We start from the raw sequence: 11154 nt of genomic DNA, 5'->3' as shown, positions 1-11154 counted from the left end.
TGTGAAAAGATACTCAAGCTGACAGTCACAAAATCCAATGAAAATCGCAATGATAATGCACTTGTAATGCATTAGGTGAGCAACGTTAAAGGTTTATATGCATGGGCAGGGGGATGGCTCAGTGGGTCAAGCCCATGCCAAGCAAGCCTGGTGACTTCAGTCCTTGGAACTCACATAAAGGAGAGAATCGATTCCAAAGTTGTCCTCTGACTTCCACACGAATGTACCAACAAACATACAGTACTCCTTCCAATAATAAAAAGTACTTTATGAGGTAGTGTAGGGAGGAAAACGCACTTTCATAAAAGACTAATGTAAACTAGGAGGTTCTTTTAGCGACTTCAATCCAACCTATAAGCATTAACCTTTTAACCTAGCAGATTTAGATTATATATACAGTACTGTTCAAAGCATTTGTCCACGTGGTTTGAATTAGATCGCTTACGTTTTAACGAAGCATAAACACAGGAGAAAACATGCAAGCCGAACTGTGTTTTTCCACTGAAGGGCGGTAAAAATAAAAGTGTGGGGCGCTCAGAACAAGTCGGAGGTTGGGCTGCAAGTCCCACACTCCCGGCACCCGTGTGCATCCCCTTCCCCAGAGCCTGCGGCCCTTACCTTTGTGCCTCCGAGGCGTAACACCTCCTCCAGAGAGAAGCCATTCTTGGCAGCATCGCTATCCTCCTCGTCTTCCTCGTCTGGATCTTCTGTCCCCTTTTTGGAAAGCCAGGGCTGTTTGCCAAGGAACTCTAAAGGTTCCTGGTCCGCCGACATTGCAGGCTGGACACGCGAGTGCAGCCCGTAGCTTACTTCCGCTTTCTCGTGACGCACTTCCTGCTGAGGGAGCAAGTCCGGAAATACCCTTCAACTCCGCCTCCGGGGCGGAGCCTGGCCCCGAGGTGGTAGGAATGAATGCTGTAGTGAGACGCTGCGTGGCCCGCGCGGGTGAGAGTCCCTTAGCAGAATCGTGTTTCCATAGAAACGGCGTGGTGCCGCTCCTTGGTTCCTCGGTTGCTTCCTGGGGCTGGAGCTGGAGTTGGAAGCCGGTGGGCAGAGAGGCTTGGCTGTGTGGAGGGGCTTGTCATCGTGGGAGTGCATGTCTCCATCTGCTTCTGAAGTTGGGGCGAAGTTAGTGATGAACCAGGCGTCCCTGCAAGCTCTAGGCTGCTTGCTGCGTGTGTAAATGAAATGGAGATTTCTAATGCTGGGGCCTTAATCGTGTTTTTCAGGCATTCCCTGTATTTGGAGAGGGAAATGCTTCAGCTCCGGCTCCGGGAATGAGCCGGCAGAAAGCAACCGGGTGACACCAATGCTGCGGCATCTTATGTATAAAATAAAGTCTACAGGTCCCATCACTGTGGCCGAGTACATGAAGGAGGTTTTGACTAACCCAGCCAAGGTAAACATAGGGGAGCGTGAACCACGAAGTGTGTGTACACGGAGGAGCCCAAAGGTCTCCAGAGCCATCTCCGAAGTCCTTGGAATGTAGTTTAATCTGTCATTTGCGTTAAAGGGCAGTGCCAAAAAAGAGGTCACGACAAATTTGTGCGGTATTTAGGTGACAGAATGTAGTTTGAATTTCCTGAGTTAAAGGAATGATGATTTTCTAACTGGGTTGTGCATTTCCCTTATGGCAGGGAAATGCTATCTGTATGAGGTTGACCTTGAACTTGCAGCATCTCCTTGTTTACCCTCCTGAGTGCTGGGATTCTAGGTGATCTCCACCTGCCTGGCTAAAAGAAAGCTTTGAGTCTTTCTTGAAGGTTAAGCATTATGGTAAAACTTGGGATATGAAGATAGGACAGTCTTCTCTCCAGATAATTAAACCTTGTAAGAAACATAATCGTTGTCATATTAAAACAAAACAAAACAAAACAAAACACTGGATTTAGTTTTGGGTTGGAAGTCTTCGGAGAGAGAAGTCAGTGAAGATGCTCTTAGAATAGAATGTACAGGTACGGATGCCAGGAGAATTAAAATGGAAGAAAGTGAGACTTTGCATTGGTATAGAAGTCTAGACAAGCAGGGCTATTATTTTAAATCTATCTTTTTATTGAGATACATTAATCACATGAACATTGCATAAGTCACTGGTATATAGTTGGATGGCTTTCTCTCTGTCTCTCAAGCACACATGGATGGATTTTCACACAAACCACATTTATTTAAGTTGCACGATGGTCAAGAAAAATCGAGGAACAGAGAATCGGCAACAGGCAGGACTAACTGGGGAGGGGAGGCTGCAAGATGGTGAGAATATTACTGTGTTGATTGGGAGTGGGAGAGGGCAAGGAGCAGAGAGATGATCAGGTCTGCAGCCCTTCTACTCGAGTACTTGCCGTTCCGTGAGTTGTACAAAGTGACTACTACCATGTAAAATGTAGGTAAAGACCCTGTCCTTATCTTGGTTATTTCAGAAGAGAGAACTTTCTTGGTAAACAGTTACTTTACTGTAGGTATTACGTAAAGTTTTGGAGGAGCACTTTTGAAAGCTTTATTTGAAAATTAATCTTTTCCATCTCTTCTCTTGTACTCAGGGATATTATGTGCATCATGATATGCTAGGAGAAAAAGGAGACTTTATCACTTCACCCGAAATAAGTCAAATCTTCGGGGAGGTGAGACCCAACATGTAGACCATAAAAGAAATGAATGTTATAGGTACTTGGGAGCAGGCGAAGCTATGCTCAGCTGTAATAGTGTTTTATGGGGTGTGTGTGTGTGATTTATCAAATATTTAAAACTTAGAGGGAATGGTGGAGAGAACACTTGAAAAACTCAGATTTCACTATAGAAAAAAAAAAGTGGAGACATGTGAAGGACAAAGGAAGATAGAAAAGGTTTGAGAAGAAGAAAACCATGAACAATGTGATTGAAAAAAGAGGGGGGTGGGGTGGGGAAGAGCTCACTGCCAGCTATGACTTAACCAGATTACAGTGGGGTCTCCCTGTCAGAAACAGAGTTGCGGTTCATTTACTTCCCTAAAAGTGCCTTTGATGACTTAAAAACCAGGAAATAGTACATAAACAGAAGTGGAATTTAGGCTTGAGAAAGTAAATTATATTTAAGGGTTGTGCAATAGTGGAAATCACGAGTAAGAAGGAGTGGCATAATTATTCTGTGTCCTTTGTTCCCAAACTCTAGTACCTTTGTATAAGTGATTGCTAATTTGTGCCATGGGGCTTAGTACCCTTCACCCTGACAGTAAGCTTCCTATGCAGTATATGTCCTGACAATCCCAGTGAAGTTCCAGTGCATTCGGATATGTGTGTGTGTGTGTGTGTGTGTGTGTGTGCATGTGTATGTATCTATGTATGTCCAGTAACTTATATTGAATTATTTATAAATGTCTTCTTTTTTGGTATAAAGTATGTATTTACATTGAGTTTTATGGTATAATGCTTTAATGTTTTTTCTTGTTATAGCTACTAGGAGTATGGTTCGTTAGTGAATGGATAGCCTCTGGGAAAAGTACAGCCTTCCAGCTGGTGGAACTTGGTCCAGGTCGGGGTACCCTCACAGCAGATATTTTGAGGGTAAGTAATAAAAGAACATCTCTTAAATTCCTCTTTCTGTTTTTGAACTAGTTTTCAAATTTTATTAATCTGGGTTTTCAGTTATACTTTCTAATTCTTGTACTTGTCAACTAGAATCTAATGTCAGAGTGATGTGGAGGCCAGATGCTGACATTGGGTGACTTCTGCTATTGATTTTTATCTTACTCTTTGAGATAGGATCTCTCATTGAACTGGAAATGTGCTGACTCGCTAGAAAACTCCAGCTATTCTCCTGCCTCTGCTTTCCCAGGATTGGGATTAAAGGTGTATGCCACCAGTTCTCTTGTTTTTGACATGGATAGGGATAAACTCAGGTCCTCAGGCTTGCACAGCAGGTTCTTTACAAACTGAGCATCTCTGAGCCCTAGTGGGGGATTTTCTTTTATTGTTCTTTCCCAACCTTTTGTCTAGAATTCTGTAAAAATATTTTAAAGGGATATGTAGTAATATTTACTAAATTTTATGCTTTTGCTGTTTTGAAACTCATCAATATTTTTGAAGGTAACTTGTACGTTTTTTGGCAATTTAATGCAAAAATAGAATCATTATAGATTTAATTTTTTGGTAAATGATTTTTTTGAAAGTAGGAATTTAAGAGTTTTTTTAATGACAAATAAGAATCCTGATTGTATTTTAAAAAGAAAAAAATCACACTCACAAAGTTTCCAAGGCTGTATTTTATATATTTTTAAAATTGACAGCCATTTGAATATGAAACATTTTAATGAGGTTTTTAAATAGTATTTTCTTAGCTAGGTGTGGCAGTGCATACCTTTAATCCCAGTCCTCCAAAGGGCTACAAAGCAAAGAGCCTCCCAAATAGAATAGCTACTTTATTTTATTTTTTTCTGAGACAGGGTTTCTCTGTGTAGCCCTGGCTGTCCTGGAACTCACTCTGTAGATAAGGCTGGCCTCAAACTCAGAAATCCGCCTGCCTCTGCCTCTGCCTTCCAAGTGCTGGGATTAAAGGTATGCGCCACCACTGCCCGGCTGAGAGGCTTCTTTAATAGGCACCCAGGTTTTATTAAATCAACTCTGTATTTTATTTTCTTGGACTTTTAGAGTACTTGATCTGAAACATTGTGTGGATGTTTAGTCTTTTTATTTTTAATAGTAAATTGTTTCTCAGAAACCATATTGTTGTTTATTTTTTATATAGATGGTTCTTATTAACTCTAATAGATGTGGTTCTTAGATGTTGCTGGAGAATGACCTGGGTCAGGGGTAAATCTTTGTTGTGAGAAACCCTTTACCTGACACATTGCGTTTGCTATTGTGATGGTTTGGCCCCTATAGGCTCATACATCGGAATGCTTGGTCTCCCGTTGGTAGAATTGTTTTGGAAAAGATTAGGAAGTGGCCTTGTTAGAGGAGATATATCACTGGGGACGGGCTTAATGGTTTCCAAAGCCTACAACAGGGCCAGTCCCACTCTCTGCCTTTAGTTTATGGATAAGATGTAAGCTCTCAGTCATTGAGCCAGCATCTTGTCTGCCTGCCTGCTGCCTACTCCCCACCATAATGGCCATTGACTCACCTTCTGAAACTAATCAAGCTCTAGTTGAATGCTTTCTTTTATAAGTTGTCTTGGCCATGGCGTCTCTTCACAGCAACAGAACAGTAACTAAGACACAGACTTTTCTTTTTTGTTGTAGGTGTTCAGTCAGCTTGGGTCTGTGCTAAAAGCCTGTGACATTTCAATACACCTTGTAGAGGTGAGCCAAAGATTAAGTGAGATTCAAGCACTGACCCTGACTGAGGAGAAGGTTCCTTTGGAGAGAGATGCTGAATCCCTGGTGTACATGAAAGGTATCACAAAGTCTGGGATTCCAATCTCCTGGTACCGAGACCTGAAGGATGTTCCTAAAGGTATAACTTCACATTGATTAAAAGGCAGAACATTGGTCAGAACTCTCCACAGCTGTGATAGCTGACCAGCTTTTTACTACAGTTTCGTAGTTACCACTTCCAAGTCCCTTTCCTGCAGAGAATAGCTGATTCTCCTTTTTCTAGCAAAGAACATAATAACAGACGATCACTTACCATAAAGGAGCGGTATATTTCATATAAACCCAAAATGTAAATCTCCTCTGTAGTTATTTCCCTTATCTAGGATAGTACTGATGGTGAAATGCCAGGAAGCAGCTGAAGAATGTGATTGTAGATGAGTTTAGTCATTAATCTCTTAAAAAAACCTTTAGTTGCCCAAACGCAAGCACAGTGTGGTGGTTTACCAGTCTAGGAGTCTTTGAGAGTGTGGAGACAAGATCCTCAGCAGGTCGCCAAAAGCCATTTCTGACCTAAAGTTCACATTCCTTCACAGATGATTTGATTCTCATTGGTTTTGGCCTTAGTGATGAGCAGAGGACTTAGCTGCTCATGGGGCATTTCAGTTCTCAGGCCATTGTGTGCAGAATGAAGCGGAACTGTTTGTTTATATGCTGTTTACAGTGAGCTTCCCATAGTTCTTAGCCTGTGGGCCGAGATAACAACCCTTTTATAGAGGTTGCATATCTCATATTCTACACATCTGATATTTATAATTTTAACAGTATCAAAATTAAAGTTATTACATAGTAGCAATGAAATAATTTTATGGTTGGGGGGATCACCACAACATAAGAATCTGTATTAAAGGGTCCCCGCGTTAGGAAGGTTGAGAAGCACTGGCCTAGATGGTGGCCTAGATGGTGGTACAGAAGCATCCCAGGTTTCGGGGCTGAAGAATCAGGCACTTTGTTTTTTATGGTTACTATTCAATAGAGTTGTTCTGAAATGCCAAATAACTATTTTTTTCTTGTACTTTTAAACAGGATACAGCTTTTATCTCGCACACGAGTTTTTTGATGTTCTTCCTGTGCATAAATTTCAGGTATGGTTGGGAAGGTCCTGTTTATGGCTGACCATAGGCCTTAACGCCGTGCTAGTGAAGGTGCTTACCCACTGCTTGCTCAAGTCAGTATTATGTGGGATTTTCATGACTATGATTGAGAAGCAAGTATCAACCAGGATCTTATTCTCCTGGCAATGTTGCTGTGAATTCTTAGTTTTGGGTGAGGACATGAGAGAGCCTACAATGGGAATGACTATGTCATGGGGACTTATTGACAAGTGCTTAAATTACAAGACTAGAATTTCCTATATCCATTCTGTGAGAATTTGGGTTTAGTGATTGGCTGTATCCACGGCAATTTCTAAGGCTAAGAGTAAATCTCTTGTAACATAGTCATTTGTCACATAACATAGTCTTTCAACATTTGTCTTGTAGCATAGTCATTTGGCTTTGACTTTCAGGGCTTCTGTGCAGCCCTGTCCTGCTTGCTTCTCCTATAGCTCTATTTGTTATTCCTTCATTAGGACATCATGTTTTAAGTGCTTGCAAATACTTATTTTGATGTATTTTGTTTAGAAAACACCACACGGATGGAGAGAAGTGTTAGTTGATGTCGACCCACAAGCTTCTGATAAACTGAGGTTCGTCTTGGCGCCTTGCGCGACCCCCGCAGAAGCCTTCATTCAAGTATGAATTTGAGTTTTTCTTCTAAGCTTATGTTGCTGCAGAAGAGTCCAGTTTGTTTTCCTAGTTGCCAGTTTAGTCCTTCCAGTGAGAGGCTGGAGCATAGCACGTGAGGTACTCTGTGGTAGCAGTCACAGTGGCAATCCAGAAGCCCTATGGGCTACGTTGTCTCTCGTGTCATCTTGCTTTGTAGGAAGATGGGGCTTGTAAGCATTTACTCAGCTAAGTGCCGTCCTCTGTTCCCTGATGATGAATGATGCCATCATTTTCTTAACTGGGGACGTTCCCCGTGTGAAGGCAGTGTGCTGTTGTAACCACCGCGATACTGAGCAGCATGTTGTGCTCTGTGTGTTTTCACTACTGTCATCACTGACAGCTGTTGGGTTATACTCGAACCCAGACCTACCTTTGACCCCACACTGTGAACAGATTAACTGCTGTTTTCTCTTGCTTTTAAGGAATGGTCCCCAGAGCTTTCTATCTTGGGACTGCACTTAACTTAAAAAAGAGAGAAAGATTAGTTTTTAACATTATTGGCTTTTCACCTGCATGTTTGTGTGAGGGTGATGGTTCCCCTGACACTGGGATTACAGATGGTTGTGAACTGCCACAAGGGTTCTGGGAATGGGACCAAAGTTCTCTGGAGGAGAGTCCATGCTCGTAACTGCGTAACTGCAGAGCCATCCCTTTAGCTGCAGGGCTATGTGTAAAGGTCCCCAAATAGCACTCGCCTGCGTCTCAGGAATATCTGAGCTTTCCATTTATTTCCTCTTCTCCATCCCAGAGAAACATTTTACTTTCTAGATCTTAATTAAGGATTCCCTAAAATCTTCAGTTTTAAAAACAGGTTTTGAAAACATACCTTCATGTTCTTCATGTCTTCAAATTTAATGTCCACCTTGAAAGAACCAAGTTCTGTATACTAAAAAGGGTATCATCCGAAACACTGGTCAGACCATATTCAAGTTGAATTCATTATAACTAAGAAATGTTCACTGTAGAAATGTGTAAGACCCTAAGGAAGCAGCTCTTCTGAGTGATGTAGTGAGTCTAAGTCTTCCCTCACCAGCGTGATGAAAGAAGGGAGCATGTGGAAGTATGTCCCGATGCTGGGGTTATCATCCAGGAACTGTCCCAGCGCATTGCATCAACTGGAGGTGCTGCCCTGATTGCGGATTACGGTCACAATGGAACAAAGACAGACACCTTCAGAGTATGTGTCACACAGGGTATGCTTTGTTAGATCTGAAGTTCATTGACCTCCAGTCTTAGCTTTTATGGTGTATAATTTTGTTGCATTCATTTTTAAAATTAATGTTAATTATGCTGTTCTAACTACCCATAATTTCAGATCTTACAGTCATTCTTAGCACAGAGCCTAGGAAGCATTGGAGTAATATAAAATTTGGGAAAGATTCTCTTCACATTGTTTTGACTCTGCCTTCATTTAAAAAAAAAAAAAGCTACTTTGCATGTTTAACCTAGCTACTGCAAACTATCTTAACATATTTTTCTTTCCAGATATTTTCTTTCCCCTTTCCTAAACATTCTTTTGAAATGTTCTTTAAATATGACTATGTTGAATAGTCTTTAATTGAAATATATCTAGCCAGAGGCTATTACTCATTTTCTAGATAATTAGGTTCTTTCTAACTTTATTACTGCTAGGAATTCTTGTTGGGTGGTGGTGGCGCACGCCTTTAATCTCAGCACTTGGGAGGCAAAGGCAGGTGGATTTCTGAGTTCAAGGTCAGCCTGGTCTACAGAGTGAGTTCCAGGATAGCCAGGGACACACAGAGAAACTGTCTCGAAAAATGAAAACCAACCAAACCAAAAGGAATTCTTAACCTGGGAGCTTGTTATCTAGCCTTCCCTCTAGGATTACAGTAGAGCAGCTCTGGATGGAGCACACCACACTCTCAGGCTTTGTAAACTCAACTACCTAGGCTCTGATAACCAGAACTTGCCCACAGCATTAATGGGAATGGTAAATAGCTTTATATTAAAGGCAACATCGTTAGGCACTTCATCTTCATGCATTCTACTGGGTTTTCCATGTATTACTTTGTTTGAAGAAAGTATGTTACTGAGTAGAGTTTAAACCACAGACTTGGGATATTCTTTATCCTCAAGGGGTTTTATGGACACCAGCTTCATGATGTCTTGATTGCTCCTGGAACAGCAGACCTGACAGCTGACGTGGACTTCAGTTACCTGCGCAGAATGGCACAAGAAAAAGTAGCCTGTCTGGGTCCAGTGGAACAGCGAACATTTTTAAAAAACATGGGCATTGATGTCCGACTGAAGGTAATGGTTTATCTCACTAAGTATCTTAATTTCAAAAATTATTTAAATTGAGCTATACTGCTGTTAATGCTATTGTAGCGAGCAGGCTTCAGATGTAATTTCTGCACAAGTAAGAGCTGGGGTGCACACAGCTTGCCAGGTTTCTATGGGGCTGAGACTCCCAAGAAAGCCATGTTCACGGGTATGAATTCCCAACTCCTCCAAGGACAGGTATGTGTTGTTTCAGAGCAGATCACCTCTGGGATATCTGCTAAAGATACAGATATGTACATTTGGATCACAGCATTCTACAGCTGGAAGACACTGTGATCCCATCTAAGGAATTGCTGTGCTGGGCCATTTACATCATTAGTGCTACACTGGGGAATTCCTTCTTCTGGTGATGTTCCTTAACAGCCTTTGCCCACTTCAGGTTCTTTTGGATAAAGCGGGTGAGCCATCCATGAAGCAGCAGCTACTTCGGGGCTATGATATGTTAATGAATCCTCAGAAGATGGGAGAAAGATTTAACTTCTTTGCCTTGCTACCTCATCAGAGACTTCATGGGGGAAGTCAAGAAAGGAATGCCCGCCAGTCAAAAACCCCCTCGTCCTCTGTAGCTGGGTTTAATGAACTTATTTGGCAGTGATATTTCAGCTTGGACTTTTATTCCTCAGTAGACCTTAAAAATCAAAATAAAAGAAACTCACTTTGCATATTGAACATAAGTATTCAAACTAATATCTCTTTTCAGTCAGTAAAAATAGCCTGCTTATATAAATACAATCAAAATGGTAGAATGTTAAAGGTTATAACTAACCCTTGGTATAATTGTTTTCAACCCAGTAAAGTAGTTTATTGTGAAATTGTTTCCTTATCAAGTTACTGTATTTCTACCTAATTTTTAAAAACACATATGAGCACTGATTGGTTTTTAGAAACTGGAAATAAGGTAAATGGCCATTTCCAGGGATTCAAGTCAACAGGTCTGGATATTTTTAAAGGGCAAAAAGCAGTGTATTCTGATAGAATGCTCTCTTAGATTTAATAAATGGAAGAAGTCAGATGTGAGTCTCTAGAGTTAAGATCCTGTTTTTGCTAAGGGAAATAATTAAGTGAATACGTCAGTATAGGCCTAGTTTTCTGTTCTGTGGTGTGCACAGATGAAGGAAGAGTGACTGGGAAGGAGTCAGCAGTTCTCCACTCTGAAAACAGCATTCAGAAGGATTATACACGCTTTGGTGGATGAAAGCAAAGAGTGATAACAAAAATACTAAAGAAGTAATGAATAAAAGTCATAGTTAAAAAACCTGCAGCAAATCTAACTTTTACTTAAATAAGAGTAATGTTAACTATCCAGGAGGAGCAATTTCCTAAGCTGAGCTCATTCTGTTCTATTTTCAGATAACTATACAATTTTAGTTCTGTATTAAATTGTCTGTCGAACTTTTCTCCTAATACTGTGTATGGGCATTCTTGGGAAGTGATTATCAGCAGCACAGTCTTATGAGGAGCTTAGGTGGGATGGTATTAGCCACGTCTCAGCCTATGGTTTAGCTGCATTGTAAAGCCATCGGTGGAGCGGTATGTCATTGATTTATCTGTTCCTGCTTCTGCTTAGCTGAGAATGGAGTTAACATTCTGTGTCTTAGTCTGTACTAAAAGAAGGAATGATGCCAAGTTTAAATGGTGTGTTATGGTCTATGCACATTTCAGCCACAGCACTTGTAGTTTTAATATATACCCTGTGACCACATTTAGGTCACTACATATACATGTGAAGCAGGTTTTTTT

General features: G+C 41.1%; 2 protein-coding genes across 4 annotated transcripts in view; one reads left to right on the top strand and one right to left on the bottom strand.

Moving 5' to 3' along the window:
• Window positions 1-822, bottom strand: part of Cebpz (CCAAT enhancer binding protein zeta) — an 18473-nt gene extending 17651 nt beyond the window's left edge. Inside the window, exon 1 of the mRNA XM_031356087.1 lies at window positions 619-822. Within this exon, the coding sequence (XP_031211947.1) occupies window positions 619-774 (156 nt within the window). The 5' untranslated portion in view covers window positions 775-822. The remainder of the gene's footprint in view (window positions 1-618) is intronic.
• Window positions 823-868: 46 nt separating this feature from the next.
• Ndufaf7 (NADH:ubiquinone oxidoreductase complex assembly factor 7) lies at window positions 869-10808 on the top strand. Of its 3 annotated transcripts, none has more exons than XM_031357506.1 (10): window positions 869-945; window positions 1230-1399; window positions 2538-2618; window positions 3426-3536; window positions 5213-5426; window positions 6371-6429; window positions 6967-7077; window positions 8144-8287; window positions 9208-9381; window positions 9794-10808. In XM_031357506.1, the coding sequence occupies exons 1-10, from the start codon at window positions 909-911 to the stop codon at window positions 10007-10009; spliced, it is 1317 nt and encodes a 438-aa protein (XP_031213366.1). In that variant the 5' UTR covers window positions 869-908; the 3' UTR covers window positions 10010-10808. The 3 variants fall into 3 exon arrangements, with proteins under 3 accessions (XP_031213366.1, XP_031213368.1, XP_031213367.1); XM_031357507.1 differs by lacking the exon at window positions 869-945 and adding an exon at window positions 955-1046; XM_031357508.1 differs by lacking the exon at window positions 8144-8287.
• Window positions 10809-11154: the final 346 nt, after the last annotated feature.

The sequence above is a fragment of the Mastomys coucha genome, unplaced genomic scaffold (genome assembly GCF_008632895.1).
Source record: "Mastomys coucha isolate ucsf_1 unplaced genomic scaffold, UCSF_Mcou_1 pScaffold6, whole genome shotgun sequence".
NCBI classification, from domain to species: Eukaryota; Metazoa; Chordata; class Mammalia; order Rodentia; family Muridae; genus Mastomys; species Mastomys coucha.
Note: the sequence above shows the minus strand (reverse complement) of the source record. Positions and strands in the feature narration are given on the sequence as shown.